This window comes from Pristis pectinata, chromosome 24 (assembly GCF_009764475.1).
Source record: "Pristis pectinata isolate sPriPec2 chromosome 24, sPriPec2.1.pri, whole genome shotgun sequence".
Taxonomy (NCBI): Eukaryota; Metazoa; Chordata; class Chondrichthyes; order Rhinopristiformes; family Pristidae; genus Pristis; species Pristis pectinata.
The window spans coordinates 29,450,414-29,471,114 of NC_067428.1; the positions used below are offsets into that span (position 1 = coordinate 29,450,414).

At 43.3% G+C, this 20,701-nt stretch overlaps 1 protein-coding gene across 1 annotated transcript in view; it reads left to right on the plus strand.

The window, feature by feature from the left end:
• LOC127582735 (PDZ domain-containing protein GIPC3-like) overlaps positions 1–15,046 on the plus strand; it is a 72,884-nt gene extending 57,838 nt beyond the window's left edge. The window contains exons 5-6 of the mRNA XM_052038298.1: positions 1,809–1,890; positions 14,838–15,046. Of these exons, the coding sequence (XP_051894258.1) occupies positions 1,809–1,890; positions 14,838–14,989 (234 nt within the window). The 3' untranslated portion in view covers positions 14,990–15,046. The remainder of the gene's footprint in view (positions 1–1,808; positions 1,891–14,837) is intronic.
• Positions 15,047–20,701: the final 5,655 nt, after the last annotated feature.

Genomic DNA, 20,701 nt, shown 5'->3' on the forward strand with positions numbered 1-20,701 from the left:
TTACTAATCAAGAACCTATCAACCTCCACTTCAAACATACCCAATGACTTGGCCTCCACAGCCGTCTGCGGCAATGAATTCCAGATTCACCACCTTCTTGCTAAAGAAATTCCTCCTCATCTCTGTTCTAAAGGGCATCCTTCTATTCTGAGGCTGTGCCCTCTGATCCTAGACTCTCCCATTAATGGAAATATTTTCTCTACATCCACTCTACCCAGGCCTTTCAATATTCGGTAGGTTTCAATGAGATCTCCCCTCATCCTTCCAAACGCTAGCGAGCACAGGCCCAGAGCCATTAAACACTCCTCATACATTAACCCTTTCATTCCCATGAACATTCTTGTAAACCCCCTCTGGGCCCTCTCCAATGCCAGCACATCCTTCCTTACACATGGGCCCAAAACCGCTCACAGTACTCCAGATGGTCTGTCCAACGCCTTACAAAGCCTCAGCAGTATGTCCTTGCTTTTGCATTCTGGTCCTCTCGAAATGAATGCTAACATTGCACTTGCCTTCCTTACTACCGACTCAACCTGTAAGTTAACCTTTAGGGAATTCTGTACTAGGACTCCCAAGTCCCTTTGCAGCTCCAATTTCTGAATTCACTCCCTGTTTAGAAAATAGTCTATGTCTTTTTTCCTTCTAGCAAAGTGCATGACCGTACACTTCCCTACGCTGTATTCCAGCTGCCACTTCTTTGCCCATTCTCCCAACCTGTCCAAGTCCTCTGCAGGCTCCCTGCTTCCTCAATACTACCTGCCCCTCCTCCTATCTTTGTATCATTCGCAAACTTGTCCACAAAGCCATCAATTCCATCATCCAGATCATTAACATATAACGTGAAAAGTAGCGGACCTAACACCGACCCCTGTGGAACACCACTAGTCAGTGGCAGCCAACCATAAAAGGACCCCTTTATTCCCACTCTTTGCCTTCTGCCAGTCAGCCAATCTTCTATCCATACTTGTACCTTTTCTGTAATACCATGGGCTCCTATCTTGTTTTGCAGCCTCATGTGCAAAGGCCTTCTGCAAATCCAAGTAAATAACATCCACTGACTCTCCTTTGTCTATCCTGCCTGTTACTTCCTCAAAGAATTCCAACAGATTTGTCAGGCAAGATCTCCCCTTAAGGAAACCATGCTGACTTCGGCCTATTTTATCATGAGCTTCCAAGTACCCCGAAACCTCATCCTTAATAATGGACTCTAACATCTTACCAACCACTGAAGTCAGGCTAACTGGCCTATAATCTCCTGTCTTTTGCCTCCCTCCCTTCTTAAAGAGTGGCGTGACATTTGTGATTTTCCAGTCCTCTGGAACTATTCCTGTATCTAGTGATTCTTGAAAGATCACTACTGATGCCTCCACAATCTCTTCAGCTACCTCTTTCAGAATCCTGGGGTGTAGTCTATCTGGTCCAGGTGACTTACCCACCTTCAGACCTTTCAATTTCCCAAGCACCTTCTCCTTAGTAATAGTGACTACACTCACTTCTGTCCCCGACTCTCTCGAATTTCTGGCATGTTGCTGGTGTCTTCCACAGTGAAGACTGACACAAAATACTTATTAAGTTTGTCCGCCATTTCTTTGTTCCCCATTACTACCTCCCCAGCATCATTTTCCAGTGGTCCCATGTTCAGTCTTGCCTCTCATTTACTTTTTATATATCTGAAAAAAACTTTTGGTATCCTCTTTCATATTATTGCCCATCTTACCTTCATATTTCATCTTTTCTCCCCTTATTGCATTTTTAGTTGCCTTCTGTTGGTTTTCATTTGCAAACTATCTGTGTTTCTATTTCTATAGCCAACAGAATTCGAAGAACAAGCAACCAAGAAAGTGGATGATCTGTTGGAGAGTTACATGGGGATCAGGGACGTAGAGTTAGGTGAGTCTTGAATCTGACTAGTTTTATTGTGGCTTTCTACATTAAAAAGCTTGTATAATGATGTGGGATTAAACAGTAATCTTTCTGCATTACATTAGTTCTTCTTCATTCCCTCTTCAAAATTGTTGGCATGCATAATTTCCTTCACGTCAAATTCAACCCAAACAAATGTAGTCATATTAGTGCAAAGACCGCTCTCAATGAATTAGTTTGTCATGCACTACCATTTTGTGCAGTCTGATATTCTTCAAAGGTCATTCTACTATAGAAAAGTGATGCTATAAATCTGAATTATTGAGTCATTGACCAGTTTACTGGAATGAATGCATACTAATAGTTTTTTGCATGTTATTAAAATTAATCATATCATATTTTCACAACTGAGGCAAATTAATCTTTCAGAACATTTATACTTGCCCACTTTACAACTCTTAAAAAACAGCTAGGTATATATTCCTTTAATGTGGTGACTGAAATTGTAGAATGATTCATTGCAAAATAGTGTTCCCTTGTAAGAGAGATAGATAAGAGCACATACAGAGCATGAGAATTGGTTCTAAATGAGAGCAACATATGTATATGTCCTTGCCCTTCTTGCCTTCAAAATAGTGAGGGGTTGGGGTGGTGGGAAACAGACATCCAGTCTTGTGAGACAAAACAGGGCTTCTCATTGCAAGGATTCTGAACTGGGAACATAGCTGGGAATATAGCTTTATTGCCTGACCCAGATCACAGGAAGGCATTTATGATTCCTATTGCTATAAAATAGACAGACCATAACTCCTGATTACTTTGATCTCTCAATGTCTAACTTTCTCAATTTGACCCATAAATTGCTTCATTAGTTACACAGGCCTAATTAAAAATTGTATATTTTGTACTCCAGCTTAATTCCATCCACCACTCATTGGTCACGGGAATATAAAAGAAACTTGAAAATAAAGACAAATGACTTCAGTGTTGTAGCTCGGTACAGCTCCTCCCCGGGTTACGAACACTCGACTTATGGACAGCCCGTACATATGAGCGAGTGTTTGGGAGACCGGTAAGATGGATGGGGACGGATTTCCCGGCTGCTGTGGGGCTGCAGGCATCTTTCATAGAAACATAGAAACGTAGAAAACCTACAGCACAATTCAGGCCCTTTGGCCCACAAAGCTGTGCCAAGCATGTTCCTACCTCAGAAATTACTAGGCTTGCTCATTGCCCCCTATTTTTTCTTAGCTCCATGTACCTATCCAAAAGTTTCTTAAAAGATCCTATCGTATCCGCCTCCACCACCGTTGCCGGCAGCCCATTCCATGCACTCACCACTCTCTGAGTAAAACACTTACCCCTGACATCTCCTCTATACCCACTCCCCAGCACCTTAAATCTTCTGCGGGGTGGGAATGGGGCATTTCCGTGTGCCTTCTCTTCACCCGCCCACTGGGCAGGGTGGAGCCGAGCAGAGCCAGGAGGACTGAGCAGACTCACTCGCTCACTCACAGAGTCAGTGAGGCCGGCTGGCGGCCAGTTCTTCCCATGCCTGCTCGGTCTCCCGTCACCGCTGTTTCCTCCCCCACACTCTGTTTCTGTTCATTCCAACTCACAAACAGTTTCTCAGTAATGGAAACCTGTTGCAATCTTGGGACTGCCTGCATGTGCAAATAAATCTTCTTACATGAATAGGTGTCATGACAACAACCTTTCCCTCAATGTCAGCAAAACAAAAGAGCTGGTCATTGACTTCAGGAAGGGGGGGCAGTGTACATGCACCTGTCAACATCAACGCTGCTGAGGTTGAGAGGGTTGAGAGCTTCAAGTTCCTCGGAGTGAACATTGCCCTTCTAGAGAGCCCACTACTCTCCGCAGCTTCTTACGTTCCTGCGCATTCGAATTGCCATAGCAGACCATGATGCAACCAGTCAGGAGACTTCCAACAATACGTCTGTAGAAGTTTGTTAGAGTGTTCAGTGACAAGTCAAACCTCCTTAACCTCCGAGGAAAGTAAAGACTCTGGCATGCCTTCCTTATGATTGCATCTATGTGCTGGGCCCAGGACAGGTCATCTAATATGATAACACCAGGAATTTAAAGCTGCTGACTCTCGCCACCGCAATTCTCCCTATGTAGACTGGTGCATGTTCACCCTCCTTCCCCTTCCTGAAGTCAACAATCAGCTCTTTAGTTTTACTGAGGAACCAATCAGAGAGCAGGCTGTTTTAGATCTGGTATTGTGAACTGAGAAAGGATAAATTTATTATCCCCTCGGAAAGAGTGATCATGGTTTGGCAGAATTTCAGGCTCAGTTCAAAGGTGAGAAACTTTTGTCTGAAACTGGGGACCCACATAGTGCTCTGTGCTTCACACCTTAACGAGTATGTACAGGCAACACAAGAGATTCTGTAGATGCTGGAATCTGGAGCAACAAGCAAATTGCTGGAGGAACTCAGCAGGTCAGGCAGGAGATTTCCTGTCTGCCTTCACCCTTCCCTGCTGTGCCACAGAGCCAGTCATGGTGCCACAAACCTGGCTACTGGTCTCCCATGACGGACTGATCCCATGAACGATCATCCCCCCAACAGTATCCAGAACAGTATACTTGTTTTTGAGGAGATTCTGCCTACTCCCTTTGCCAGCTACATTCCGCCTAAAACCCTGTCTATGATCTTCTCAGCATCTCGGATGATCCTGAGTGCATCCAGCTTCAGCTCCAGCTTCTTCGTGCAATCAGTTTGCTGCTGGGTGCACTCCCTACAGGTGTGGTCCTCAGGGACACTAGAATTCTCCCTGATCTCCCACATCCTCAGGAGCAGCATATCACTGCCCTAACTGCCATGCCGACTGCTCTAAGACTAAAGAGGAAAATTAAAAGACCTGCACTTACCTGTACCTCTGCTCAGCCTCATCTTGGCAGAGCCTCATGAGCCAAAGCCTCAGTGCTTACCACTCAGACACTGGCCACTCTCACTATGGCTAATCCAAAATGGCTAGAGCCTAACTCTCTATTGGTTAATGTGCCTCACAATTAGCCAATCAGAAATTGGTGGTGTGGGACTTCAGGCTTCTGTACCTGCTGCCCGACGGTAGCAACGAGAAGAGGGCATGACTCAGATGGTGCGAATCCTTGATGATAGGTGCCTCCTTCTTGAGGAAGTGCCTCAAGTAGATGCTTTCGATGGTGGGGAGGGCTATGCCCATGATGGACTGGGCCATGTCCACTACTGTCTGCAACCTCTTGCGTTCCTGTGCATTTGAATTGTCGTATCAGGCCATGATGCAACCAGTCAGGATACTTTCAACTGTGCATCTGTAGAAGATCCTTCAATTTATTGTAGGGTCCATTTCAGCTCTCCTACAGATGAATCAGAATCAGAATCAGGTTTATTATCACTGACTTATATGTCATGAAACTTGTTTTTCAGCAACAGTACAGTACAAGGACATAAAATTACTATAAATTACCAAATAAATAAATAGTGCAAAAAAAAACAATGACGAGTCAGTGTTCATGGGTTCATGGACCGTTCAGAAATCTGATGGTGGAGGGGAAGAAGCTGTTCCGAAATTGTTGAGTGTGGGTCTTCAGGCTCTTGTACCTCCTCCCCAACGGTAGTAACAAGAAGAGGGCATGTCCCAGGTGGTGAGGGTCCTTAGTGATGGAAGATGTTTGTGGGGCTCAAAGCATGAGTCAGATATAATCTGGTGATTTGAGATCCACAACCTGTATTGGGATGTTTAGAGTAAGTGTATGTTTTTCATTGAACACAAATTCCATGGAGTTCGAACCAAATAGCCTAGAAATTGGATTGACCATCACCTGTTTCCCATGTGTAAATCACACAAACTCAATTTACTACAGATTACTTTGAGCAAATTTCCAGGATCTGCAGTTACTTTTGCCTTTTCATTTCTGTGTGCTGTTCATATTAGCTCATCTGATGTTTTTCCAGTGTCAGATAAGAACTCCAGGCAATTAATTTTCAGACATTGTACATATTTTCCCTTGGCTTAGAATGAAACCTATGGCTGTCTTCCCTGCGACCAGGAGCACATCACACAATGTTATTACTTTCCTTGCCATTTAAGGGAAACTCTGCTAACATCAGGGGCACTGGACTGGGCAGCTTAGAACTGACCGCAGTGTGCTTCAACGATCAGCAAGCTCTTTCCCCTGAACTTAGATGCACTCACTCAATGAGTGACGCAGCTGGCAGCACTGAACTAGATGGAAGCGTCGACGTGGCAGTGACTGGCCACATTGGGAACCTTGCAGCAAGAGGCAAAAACATGCCCGACTGCGAGGCTCTTCAATGATGCCACATCTACCTGGACCTTACTGACAATCAGGTTCGGGTTTTCCAAGGCTACCAGCATAGAGACATAAGAAACTTTGCAAGAAGACTTCAGCCATGCTCATGTGCTTGGTCTGCTCTCTCCTTGGAGATCAAGGTCATACTGATTCAAGTCAAGTCGAGTTTATTGTCATGTGTACAAGTACGGTGAGGTACAGGTACAATGAAAAACTTGCTTGCAGCAGCATCACAGGCACATAGATACAGACAACACACAGTATATATAAATTATACATAAATTAAACATAAAGTTATACCATGCTGTGAAAAAATCAACTGTGCAAAAGCAAGATCTGTGCAAAAGAAAACTAAGACACAGCCGAAGACAAGTCCACGGCAGTGCAAGAGGTGGTCTGTAGTATTCCATTGCGGAGGCAGGGTTAGGGTTGTGGAGGTCGGTTCAAGAACCTGATGGTTGTAGGAAAGTAACTGTTCCTGAACCATATGGTGTGGGACTTCAGGCTTCTGTACCTCCTGCCTAACGGTAGCAGTGAGAAGAGGGCATGACCCGGATAGTGGGAATCCTTGATGATGGATACTGTCTTCTTGAGGCAGCGCCTCCTGTTGATGCTGTCAGTGGTGGGGAGGGCTGTGTCCACCCTCTGTAGCCTCTCGCACTCCTGTGTGTTGGAATTGCCATACCAGGCCTCAATGCAACCGGTCAGATTCTCGGCTTCCTTGCATCAGAATCCATCCAAACAAACATAGGAAATCTCTTCCTTCAATCTGCTGCATCAGAGAGGTCACCAGGCACTGTATATGCAAAGAAATATTTTCCACTGTTCTGACTTAAGTGCTAAATAGGTGGCACCTTGGGCACTGGGATTTGCCAGCATTGTTGGCTTTCCAAGGGTCGGGCTTCCTTAATATATTAGAGACACAAGAGATTGGAATCTGGAGCAAAAAGACAAACAGTTGGAGGAACTCAGTGGGTCAGGCAGCATCTGTGAAGGGAAATGGACAGTCAACTAAAGACCATCACCATCCGGGACATGCCCTCTTCTTGTTACTACCATTGGGGAGGAGGTACAGGAGCCTGAAGGCCCACACTCAGCGATTCAGGAACAGCTTCTTCCCCTCCACCATCAGATTTCTGAACAGTCCATGAACACTACCTCATTATTCCTTTTATTTTTGCACTATTTAGGTTTTTTTTTTGTAATTTATAGTAATTTTATATCTTTGCACTGTACTGCTGTCACAAAGCAACAAATTTCATGACAGGTAAGTCAGTGATAACAAACCTGATTCTGATTCTGACGTTTTGGTTCAAGGCTCTTCATCTGGACCTGAAACACCCAGTGTCCATTTCCCTCCACAGATGCTGCCTGACCCACAGAGTTCCTCCAGTGGTTTGTTTTTAATTCTCCCCTATCAACCTGGACCTTTTCTTCACTGGGAATGTTTTACCTCCCTCATTGTTCTGATAGATCATGAGAACTTCCCGATGGTCAGCAACATTCTTCCGGGAATTTCAAATGGTGACTTCATCTGCAGGGAGACCGAGCTGCTAGAGGTTTTCCGCACCCAGCACTGTCCAGAGAGATAAATCCTGGGATCTCTGGCCCTCACATCAGTGCACTGTCCAACTGCAGCAGTTGCACGCAGATATAAGCACCAGGAAAACACCGTTGGTCTTCCAATGTAGGCGTAGTCCATTGTTGTGCACTGCGAACACCTATCAGGAGCAGAGAGCTCATTGCTGTGTTCTGCTTAACCTTGATAACTGAAGCCAGTAGCTGATGCTGAGCAAACCTCGAGCTCGAGGAAGATGAGGAAAAACTGGAAGAGCGAGAGGAACATGATGAGAAAGGCTTTCGGGAAAGTCCCAGTGGAGCACCAAGAGCCTCGTTTCACAGCTGGTTGCAGTTTTGCCGGTGGCTGTTAAATTCGCAGTGGCCAGCAGTCTTAGTGTTAGAGTCACCGTGGCCATGGACTTAAGTGTTTCTGGCTCTATCCAGGGCTGAGCAGCAAACAATGTGTCAGAGACACAAGAGACTGCAGATGCTGGAGTCTGGAGCAACACACAGTCTGCTGGAGGAACTCAGCGAGTCGAGTAGCATCTGTGAGATCACAAGATATAGGAGCAGGATTAGGCCATTCGGCCCATTAAGTCTGTTCCAGCATTCAATCATGGTTGATCTTGTTTTCAACCCCATTCTCCTGCCTTCTCCCCGTGACCCTTAACCCCCCCCCCCTTTACCAATCCAGAACCTATCAATCTCTGCCTTAAATACACCCAATGACTTGGCCTCCACGGCCCTCTAACATAGAACATTACAGCACAGTACAGGCCCTTAGGCCCATGATGTTGTGCCGACATAAATATTGTCAGTGACTCTGCTTCCACCTGGCAGTGCATTCCAGGTACTTACCACTCTCTGGTGAAAAGCTTCCCCTCAAATCCCCTCTAAATCTCTTCCCACTTATCCTAAATCTATGTCCAGTAATTATATTCATCTCTATTAAGGGGAAAAGATTCCTGCAGTCTATCCTGTCTGTAACCCCTCATACTTCTATAAACCTGGTTCTAACAAAAGAAAAGCATGACAGAAGCTAATCCAAGAGTGCATACTGACACGCTAGGTCATGTTCATTCCTGGCGGAAACAAGGGAAAAGATATGTTTAGTTTTCCTGCAGCCTTTAACATCTAACCACACTTTACCATATTAGGAGTCATCAATCCTTAAATTCCTTCAGTCCATACTTTATCTGCAGCCACTTTAAGTGGAGACAGAAGCAAGTGTCTGCTGGCTAATTTTATTATTGGAAGCTGATTTACACAGTGTAATTATTGCAATTAATCATTGAGGAGAGCAGAGCAGTGTTACAAGAACTACCTTCTTCCCAGAATTTTAAAGAAAAATGTTCAACATTACTTAGGTCTGTGCACCAATGGATATATTTCTGCTTATCTCAAAAACTATGATCCATGGCTGTGTACTCCTCGTCCAGAGAAAGATCCTGCTGAGATAAGCAAGAACATAAACACTGGTCTACAGAGGTATGCACTGTTGACCCAGGGACAGGTTCAATAGTGCCAAGACAGCTCTACAGAAGTTAAAATCAAGTATGTAAATACATTTGGAGTAAAAACACCATTATCAGTAATGACAATCAAGAAATTATTCCATTCTCTTAAAAACCCGTCTGGCTTAATAACTTTATTTAGGGAGAGGAATTGCCATCCTTCTTTGTCTGGTCTCCAGACCTACCAGTGTGGTTGACTGAAATAGCTTGCTGGGCCACTCAATTCAGGCGCCGGATAGGGTTGGACATTAAATGCTGGCTCCGTAGAGCCTTCCACATCCCGTGAATGAATAAATAAAAATAGAATCATATACTTAAGGGTGAAGAGGAGGAGTAGGAACTTTGTCCAGCAAATCTGCTCCCATCTACGATAAGGGTCAGGAGTGATCTCCAGTCTCAGTGTTTCCCACACTGTTCCCATCTGCTTTCTGATGGAAGGTCACCATCCTAAAACATTAAACCTGTTTCTCATTTGACAGATGCTGCCTGACCCAGTTTCTATTTGAATTTCATGCTTCTCTTAGCATCTAAAGATCTGCTGTTTGCTGTACTGACTAAATTCAATGACCAACCGTTCAAAGATCTGGGTTAGAGAATCCCAAAGATTTGCAATGGAAAGTTCTCCCATTCTCAGGTCTGAGTGGTAGGTACCTTTTTCTTAGGTTGTCACCTCAAGTTGTAGAGGTCACAGGCAGACAAATATTGGTATTGGTATTGGTATTGGTTTATTATTGTCACTTGTACCGAGGTACAGTGAAAAACTTGTCTTGCATACTGATCGTACAGGTCAATTCATTACACAGTGCAGTTACATTGAGGCAGTACAGAGTGCATTAATGTAGTACAGGTAAAAACAATAACAGTACAGAGTAAAGTGTCACAGCTACAGAGAAAGTGCAGTGCAATAAATATCCTCCAAGAATCATCCCATCATTTCTTTGAATCCTTTTCAAGAACCGTATATATTTCAGTAAGATTACCTCCGATTCTTCTGAACTCGAGGAAATTTAAGCCCCGTCTACACATTCTTTCCCCATAGACAATCACCCAGCCCAGGAAACTGTCAGCTGCTCTCCGAAAGCCTCTCTGTTCCAAAGATCTTCGGAATTGGCAATAAATGCTGTCTGCATCCCTGGACAAATGTTAAGGAAGGTGCAAGCTCTGTCCCACATCACATTTACTCACCTTTCTTGCTTTTTTTATCACTTTTAAAATTACTTCCATAACAAATCCTCTCATTCAAGGCATGAATGTTGTCGATAAATAGCTGAGGCCTAACCTTGCCCTTATGGCATCCCACTGATTACAAAGTCAAAGTCAAAGTCGAGTTTATTGTCACATTGCACAGGTGCGATGAAAAACTTGCTTGCAGCAGTATCACAGGTACATAGCATTAGAGACACAATTTTCAGAAGAAACATAAATTAAACATAGAGAAACAAAGGGACTGCAGATGCTGGAATCTAGATGAAAACACTATGATGCTGGAGGAACTCAGCAGGTCAGGCAGCATCCGTGGAGAAAAGCAGGCGTCAACGTTTTGGGTCAGGACCCTTCCTCAGGACTGAAGATAGGAAAAGGGGAAGCCCAATATATAGGAGGGAAAAGCAGAGCAGTGATAGGTGGACAAAAGAGGGGAGGCGGGGTGGGCACAAGGTGGTGAAAGGTAGATGCAGGTAAGAGATAGTGATGGGTAGGTGTGGGGGAGGAGGGGAGAGCAGATCCACCGGGGGATATCTCTTTTTTTCTACCCCCCTTTTTTCTTCCTTACCTTTGACTCATCCCCCGGTGGATCTGCTCTCCCCTCCTCCCCTTCCCCTTTTCCTATCTTCAGTCCTGAAGAAGGGTCCTGACCTGAAACATTGACCGCCTGCTTTTCTCCACGGATACTGCCTGGCCTGCTGAGTTCCTCCAGCATCATAGTATAAGTTAAACACAAATTATACAAAATTGTACATGAAAGAACACAATTAGAACAAAAGAAAACAAAACCCATTGCAGGGCAAAGTGGTCATAGTGTTGCTATACTGAGGTAGCGATTAAGGTTGTGTCAGTTGGTTCAAGAACTGAATGGTTGAAGGGAAGTAGCTGTTCTTAAAGCCTGGTGGTGTGGGACTTCATGCTTCTGCACCTCCTGCCTGATGGTAGCTGCGAGAAGGTGGCCCGGATGGAGAGGATTTTTGATGATAGATGTTGCCTTCTTGAGACAGTGCCTCATGTATATACTTCCAGTGATGGGGAGGGATGTGCCAGTGATGTACTGGTCTGAGATCACTACTCTCTGCAGCTTCTTACATTCTGCACATTCGAATTGCCGTACAACTTGCCTCCCTGAAACTGACCTTTCGATTTCTACTCAGGTGTCCTCTGGGTGGCTTGGTGACACAGCAGTTGGTGCTGTTGCCTCACTGCTCTCTGGGACCCCCAGTCTGATCCTTATCTCCTGCCTGAGCAGAGTTTGCACGATTTCTCCGTGGCCCTGTGGGTGTCCCCCAGCTGCTTCAATTTCCTTCCACAGCCCAAAGGCATGCTGGTAGCTTAAATGGGTTTGTAAATTATTCCTTCGTGTACCTTGATTGAAAAAAATCAGAGAGTTGATGGATATACATATGTGGAAGGGAATAAGTTGCATGGTTACAAGGAGCAGGGGGAGAGGCAGCTGGCATGGACACAATGAGCTGTAAGGCTTTTTCTGTGTCGTTAGAAGATTAAGATACTGAGTTAAGTCTTTGCGAATATTCTCAGTGCCACAAGCCCTAATTTTCTCCACGATGCTCCTTTATACCACTTTATCAAATGGATACTCTGAATAATCCCAACTTTGGTGATTATAATTAGATATTTAGATAGTTATTTATTAGTCCCATGTACATCGAAACACACAGTGATATATGCCTTTTAGCGTTCAAAGCAAGTCCTTACATCATAGTGGATGCTGCAGAATGAGGCATTTTTTTCGTATTTATTTCCATTCTGAACAGCAGAGGGTGTGTACAAACAGCTTCAGAAATTCGAGTTTCTGTGTGTTTGTGATAATGGAGATTAAATGGATGTTACAGTCAAAAGAGAATGATTTATAGAACAGAGCTCCTAAATAATATCAGTTTGTATTTCATTCTTTAATATTAATTGACTAATGTTCATATTTCTGGGATAATTTAGTAGCCAAGGATTTCTGTCCTATGGCGGAACTGTAACAGTGTCATGTTATCAGCTGGTTTGGCTCGCTGGGAGTCACCTGTTGGTCTGTGTGATAAATCACAGATAAATTAATGAATTTGTCTTCCTGTATGAATGATTTCCCATTTGTTGGCAGTAATTGTTCTGGCACTGGCTCCTCAGGATGAAATTGGAGCAAAACACAATTCTTGAGCACACTCCAAAAACATGGATAATTACAAAAATCTAAATTACCAAACCAGATGTCTGAAATGAGAAAAGGAATTCAAAAGAAAGTCATAAACATTTCAAGGACATACAGATGTGTTTGGAGATATCACAATCAAGCATCAAGCTAGGTAGATCTAAATAAGGAAGATTTTGCATCATGTTTCCTTTGTGAGATCAAATGTAAGGGGAAATTATATAGTTAATGGCAGGACCCTTAACAGTGCTGATGTTATGAAGGATCTTGGGGTCCAAGTCCATAGCCCATGCAAGTAGATAGGGTGGTAAAGAAGGCACATGGCATGCTTGCCTTTATTGGTCGGGGCATTGAGCATAAGAGTCAGGAAGTCACGTTGCAGCTATATAAAACTTTGGTTGGGCTGCACTTGGAGTATTCTGTGCAGTTCTGGTCACCACATTACAATAAGGATGTGGAAGCTTTGGAAAGGATGCAGAAGAGGTTTATCAGGATACTGCCTGGATTAGAGGTTATGAGCTAGAAGGAGAGGTTGGGCAAACTTGGATTGTTTTCTCTGGAGTGTCGAAGGCTGAGGGGATACCTGATAAAAGTTTATACAATTATGAGAGGCATAGATAGACAGTCAGAATCTTTTTCCCAGGGTAGAAATGTCAAGTTCTAGAGGACATGCATTTAAGTTGAGAGGGAGAAAGTTTAAAGGAGATGTGTGGGGCAAGTTTTTTTACACAGAAAGTGGAACGGGCTCCTGGGTTAGTGGTGGAAACAGATATGATAGTGGCATTTAAGAGGCTGCTAGATAGATACGTATGAGAGAAACAGAGTTATTGTTTCAGGCTGAAGATCCTTCATCAGAACTGGGAAAGAAAGATGTTGAAGAGATGGGGAAGGGATGGAAAGGATAAAGGGAATATCTCTGATGGGGTGAAACCATGAAAGGCTGATGATGGAAGCCATCCAGATGAGCATGGGCAGTTAGAGAGAGAGAGAGAGGGAGAGAGAGAGAGAGGGAGAGGGAGAGAGAGCGGGAGAGAGGAGGAGAGGGAAAGAGAGAGGGAGAGAGGAGGAGAGGGAGAGAGGGGGAGAGAGAGAGAGAACACAATCAAAGCTGTGAACTGCAGATCTCTAGGAAACAGCCATAGTTCAGTCCTTTGTTATCAAATTGTCACCAAAAAATCCAGTAGAGAATTCAGAAGGAAGTATCTTTGTCCAAAATGTAGTGACATAGTGGAACCTGCTTCCAAAAGGATTAATTGAAGCAAAAGTATCATTACCTTAAAGTGAAGGCTGAGCAACTATAGCGGGAGATGGGAAGAGCAGGTTACACTGACAGATATAAATAAGGAAAGACAGGAAGAAGCTCGAGTGGACCATTGGTATTGTTTATTACTGTCACATGTACAGGGATACAGTGAAAAGCTTTCGTTTAGTGTGTCATCCAGACAGATCATTCCATATATAATTATATTGAGGTAGTAAAAAGAAAACAGAATGCAGAATATAGTGTTGCAGCTACAGAGAAAGTGCAGTGCAGGAAGACATAAATGTTGACATGGATTGGTGAGCCTCATTCCTTCCTTCTCTGCTATTTACCCTATATAATTCCAAGTAACTGAGCCTTTACCAGGCATTGTCGCACAAAGACAGCACCTCCACTGGTACAGTATTCCCTCAAAATACTCTGCAATATTGCGCTAGAGGTTGGTCATATGTCATCCGAATGGGCCTTTAATTTTCAACCTCTTCACTCAAAGGAATGGCTCGAACTGAAGGTGTGTGAACCACCAAGAGAAAGGAATTTGTCACAAGTCCACCGTTCGCCTACTTCGAGATAACAGAACTCGAATTATTTTTAACTTGATTTGAAGAAAAATATCTTGATAATATTCAGAAAGCCAAAATCATCCTCCGTTTAGCTTGCTGGAATCTTGTCTTAGTTATAATTTCCTTATAAAGTTTTATCTTTTTGTATGTCCATTTGCTGCCATCAGTTTAAGACTGAATGCCTTAGTATGAAAATTAGATATGTTATAATTTCCTTAACTGTTCCACAATTCCAATATAACTGAAAAAAATCTTAATTGCATTTTTGGACTGCTAAGTCTTGTAACGGCTTCCTCTTCAATATATCTGAGTTCTAGTTATTCAGAGAAGATCCATTCAATCCTCTGCATCTGTACTAAGTAATTATCCTTGTTATTTGTTCTCTCTCCAGCTGCAACTATGGTGGAAATCGGAAAAGATAAGAAGAATCCAGATGAATTTGCAGAAGCATTGGACTCAGTCCTTGGTGATTTTGCATTTCCAGATGAATTTGTCTTTGATGTTTGGGGAGCAATAGGAGATGCCAAAAATGGTCGAATCTAGCATGTATAGGCATTATGTGTGCAATTCTTCCAACTCTAGGTATGGTCTAACTCTTGGACCCTTCCTTTTCTTCAGAAATAGGCACTTTGAATCAATGTTGCATAATCTGAACCATTATTATCATCTTTAATTAGAAATTTTAAAAACTTTCATTTTAAGTAAATATGCATTAAGAAAAGTTTGAGTAAGCCTATACAATTGTAGTTATTTGTATCACAATGAATTATTCTTCTAAAGATTAATTCTCTTTTAACTTCACATCTTTGGATCCTAGAGTGTTTCAGAAACCAGGCGCAAAATTAATTTTTCAAGATGAAATGTAGAGTTGAACTTCAGTTTCTTTATTGTTCAATGAATTCAATTATTAAATGGACAGAAACCAGGGAAATGTTTTTTGCATAATTCACTGAATGAGGAATTCTTCACGGCTGAATCATAGAAACAGACAATATTGCATGGATCTTTCATTTATATACTCTTCCCAATATCCAGCTGTATTGAAGTCAATGTAATGATTACCACATGTGTTTATACCAAGAGGCTGATGTGATTTTGCCTGTCCACCTCCTAACACCCAATATGAATTTCTACCCCACTGAACCAAATTCCTGCAGGTGTATAATTGGATAAAGTGGCAATATTTGAAAGCCACTACATTTCAAAAACTCTGTCTATTATTGACTGACTTTGAAAGAAACTTGTTTAAAGGATAAAGTTGCTTCTATACTCTGAGGGATTTTTTACATTAGTATTCTGCAGCTAAGTACATAGTAATGCAACTGAGCAGCAAAAAATATTTCAGTAAAAATTAATTACATTGCAAGAGTTTGTACAGTAATTAGTACTCTCATTTTATGTTACTTTTTAACCCCTCAAAGAGTGAAAGAATATTCATATTTTTATGTCAAATGAACAATTGTTTTCCTAAATTGTTAACGGAAACCAATTAATGATTAATATCCATACAGAAATATTAATAGCAATACAGACTTCTGCACTCTTTCCAAAGCCTGAACCTATTGTAACTGTGCTGCTGAAGCCCAGGTTTGTTACTGACAAATTGATCACCTGACAACCTGCAGAAGGCTCTGTTTCTGCATTCGATAGATGACATTGAGTTTCTTATTTTGAACAAAGTGTCAATTGTTACATTTTGATAAGGAAACCTTTTTAATTGCATGTTAAACTTACAAAAAAAATCCCAGAAATTTAATATAATCATTGTTCTCCTTCAGAGATCAAGGTTGTTGCAAGTATTGTGCGGGTGAATTCTGCCTTCCATGCTTTGAGGCATGAGTGGAATTTTTTCCCTTTTTTGAGGTCTCTTTCTATATTTCCTCATGACACAGAAGGTCATTTGGCTCATTGAGTTCATGCCTGCACAAAGGCAATTCCTACCATCACCTTTCCCGTAACCTATTCTTCCTATTTTCCCATTAAACTCCCCCCATTTATACAGCTCACCTACACACTAGGGGCAACTTACAGCAACCAGTTTACTTACCAACATGCACGTCTTTGGGATGTGGGTGGAAACCGGAGCATCCAGAGGAAACCCACGTGATCACAGAGAGAATGTGCAAACTCCTCACAGACAGCATCCGAGGTCATGAAAGAACCCAGGTCACTGTGCTGTAGGCAACAACTCCACTGCCTCTGCCTCTGTGTCTACCACATTGTTGACATCCAGATCCTTTCATTTCTAATCAGATTGGTTTACTGTTATATACACCAGGGTGCAATGAAACTCCTTGCTCTCGTGAAATCATTTATATTGTAACTAACAATGTAGCAATTACTATAACCACCAATAATTGCGCTGAGGTGGAGATAGTTAAGAGCTTCACGTCCCTAGGCATCAATATCACCAATAGCTTGTCCTGGTACAGCCATGTAGACACTATGGCCAAGAAAGCATGCCAGCGCCTCTACTTCCTCAGAATGCTCAGGAAATTCGGCATGTCCCCATGACCCTCACAAATGTTTATTAATGCAGAATTGAAAGCATTCTATCTGGATACATCACAGCTTGGTACGGCAACTGCTCTGCCCAAGACTGCAAGAAATTGCAGAGTTGTGGACATAGCCCCGTCCATCATGGAAACCAGCCTCCCCTCCGTGGACTCTGTCTACACTTCTCGCTGCCTCGCGAAAGGAGCCAACATAATCAAAGGTCCCTCCCACCCCGCACATACAGGTTGAGACTCTTCCTCTGGTCCATGGTCTGACCTGTTGAATTCCTCCAGCTGTTCGTTTGTTGTTCCAGATCCCATCAGCTGCAGTCTCTTGTGTCTCTACACCCACACTCTGCTCTTTCCACAGATCTCTGCAAATCGATGCTCTTCATTTTTGAAATATTTATTTTTTGGGATCTGTTGATGTTGGCACAATCCGCATTTATTGACCATCCCTAAATCCCTGTGAGCTATCTACAAGTAGGTGATTTCTCAGGCCAACTCAGAAGGCATTTAAGATCAACCATAAGTAGCACAGTGGGTGTTAGCTGGTAGAACAGCTGCCTCACAGTTCCCATGGTCCATGTTCAATCCTGACCTCTGGTGCTGCATGTATGGAGTCTGCACATTCACCTCCTGACTGAGTGGGTTTGCTATGGGTGCTCTGGTTTCCTCCTACATCCCAAATAACATACGAGTTGGTAGGTTCAGGCATGGTAGTGTAGCGGTTAGCGTAACGCTTTACAGTGCCAGTGACCTGGGTTCAAATCTGGCTGCTGTCTGTAAGGAGTTTGTACGTTCTCCCCGGGTCTGCGTGGATTTCCTCCGGGTGCTCCAGTTTCCTCCCATATTCCAAAGACGCACGGGTTAGGAAGTTGTGGGCGTGCTATGTTGGCGTCGGAAGCGTGGCGACACTTGCAGGCTGCCCCCAGAACACTCTATGCAAAAAGATGTATTTCATTGTGTGTTTCGATGTACATGTGACTAATAAAGATATCTTATCTTATCGTACTGTAAATTGTCCCTGGTGTACAGATGACAGGTGGAATCTGGGGGAGTTGATGGGATTGTGGAGAGAATAAAATGGGTTAGGGTGGGATTAGGATAAAAGAATGGGTACTTTATGGTTGGTGTAGACTTGATGGGCTGGGCACCTGTTTCTGCGCTGTATCTCTCTATGACACATGGGATGGGTCTGGAGTCACATGTAGGCCAGACCTGGTAAGAATGGCAGATTTCCTCCCTTGAAAGGAATTAAAGAATTGGATGGAGTTCTAACATCAATCTGGTAGTTTTTGTGCTCATTGTTACTGAGACTAGTTATTGTTGCAAATTCCAGATTAACAATCCACAAATACCACGGTGGGATTTGAACTCAGGTCACCGGATTCTCAGTCTAGGCCTCTGGATACTCCTCCAATTTGCCACTACCACATCCTTCAGACAAGCATCCTTTTCAAGTCATCCCCAATCCCAAACAGCTGACTTCGAAGGGTGTTTCCAGTCTGAAAGCTATAACTTAATCATCTTCTCCCATGCTTGCATTTTAGATCACAGCAACTTGCTGAGGCAACACTTTCTCCCAGTGAAATTGGATTCCTTCGTATTTTCCTTGACTCTGGGTTCTCTGGTCGACATCCTTTCTGCCTCATGATTATAGTCCCTCTGCTCAGCTCTTGCCCACACACCTGCTTATAACCACCAGAGTATGGTGGTGTAATGGTTACGTTAATACATCAACAGTTCAGAGGGTGGAACTGGACTCATCCTGGTTTCAATATCTGGGCATGTCTTTAAATCCCACAATTTAATCAGTTAATTAAATAAATCTTGAGTAAAAAAAGCTATTACCAGCGATCATGAATATGAGACAAGTGGGTAGTGTAAAAACAAATCTGGTCCATTAATATCCTTTCGGGAAGGGAATCTACTGCCCTTACTTGGGATGACCGACACACAGCTCCAGACGCACTAATGTGGTTGACTCTCAACTGCTTTCCGAAAGCTTCCCTGTTCAAAGGATCTTTGGAATTGGCAATAATTAGAGAAGCTGCAAGCTCTGTCCTACCTCACACTTACCTCTCTTGCTGATTTTATCACTGGCAAAACTACTTCTATTACAAATCCTTTCATCCAAGGCATGAATGTTGATGGTAAATAGCTGAGGCTTGATGTTGATCCTTATGACATTCCACTGATTACAATTTGCCAATCTGACAGTGGCCTTTCCATTTCTACTCAGGTCTCTTCGGTATGTCTTGGTGACACAGCAAAGTCAAAGTCGAGTTTACTGTCATGTGCAAAAGTCCATGTGTGCACAGGTGCAATGAAAAACTTACTTGCAGCAGCATCACAGGCACATAGCATCAGATAAGCAGCATTCACAAGAAAAAAAAATTACAGGAAAGAACACAATTAGAACAAACTAAAAAGTCCATTTTCGTTCCAAGTGATTAAAAAAGCAATTGGTGCTGCAGCCTGACGGTTCCAAGGACCCGGGTCTGACCCTTACCTCCTGCCTGTGCAGAGTTTGCATGTCCTCTCCATGACCCTGTGGGTTTCCTCCATGTGCTCTGGTTTCCTTCCACACACTAAAGACATGCTGGTAGTTTAAGCAGGTATTGTAAATTATGCCTTAATGTATGTTAATGGAAAAAATAATCAGAGAGTTGATGGGCATATGTGAGAGAGAATATGTTGCACAGTTACAAGGAGAGGGGGAGAGGGAGCTGACACAGACACAATGGGCTGAAAGGCCTCCTTCTATTGGAATCTACTACCTTTACTTGGACTGGCTGTTGCAGGGCTCAGATGCACCAATGTGGTTGACTCTTAACTGCTCTCTGAAAGCCTTTCTGTTCAAAGGATCTTAGGAATTGGCAATAAATGTTGTCAGTATCCCTGGACAAATGTCAAAGAAGCTGCAGGCTTTGTGCCACCTCACACCTACTCTCCCATCTCGCTTTTATTATCACTGGTGAAATTCCGCCTGTAGCTCTCAGTCCTCTCACCCCAGGTGTGAATGTGGATGGTACGTAGCTGAGGCCCGGTGTTGATCCTTATGGCATCCCACTGATTACAGCCTGCCTACCTGAAACTGGCCTTTTTAGTTCCACTCAGTGTCCAATGGGTGGTACAGTGACATAGAACATAGAACATACAGCACAGTACAGGCCCTTTGGCCCACAATGTTGTGCCAACATTTTATCCTGCTGTAAGATCTATCTAACCCTTCCCTCCATTTTCTATTATTCATGTGTCTATCTAAGAGTCTCTTAAATGTCCCTAATGTATCTGCCTCCACCACCTCTGCCGGCAGTGCGTTCCACGCACCCACCACTCTCTGTGTAAAAAACTTACCCATGACATCCCACCTATACCATCCTCCAATCACCTTAAAATTATGCCTCCTCGTGTGAGCCATTTTCACCCTGGGAAAAAGTCTCTGACTGCCCACTCGATCGATGCCTCTTATCATCTTGTACACCTCTATCAAGTCACCTCTCATCCTTCTTCTCTCCAAAGAGAAAAGCCCGAGCTCGCTCAACCTATCCTCATAAGACATGCTCTCCAATCCAGGCAGCATCCTGTAAATGTCCTCTGCACCTCTCTGAAGCTTCCACATCCTTCCTATAATGAGGCGACCAGAACTGAACACAATACTGCAAGTGTGGTCTAACCAGAGTTCTATAGAGCTGCAACATTACCTGGCAGCTCTTGAACTCAACAGCCCGACTAATGAAGGCCAACACACCAT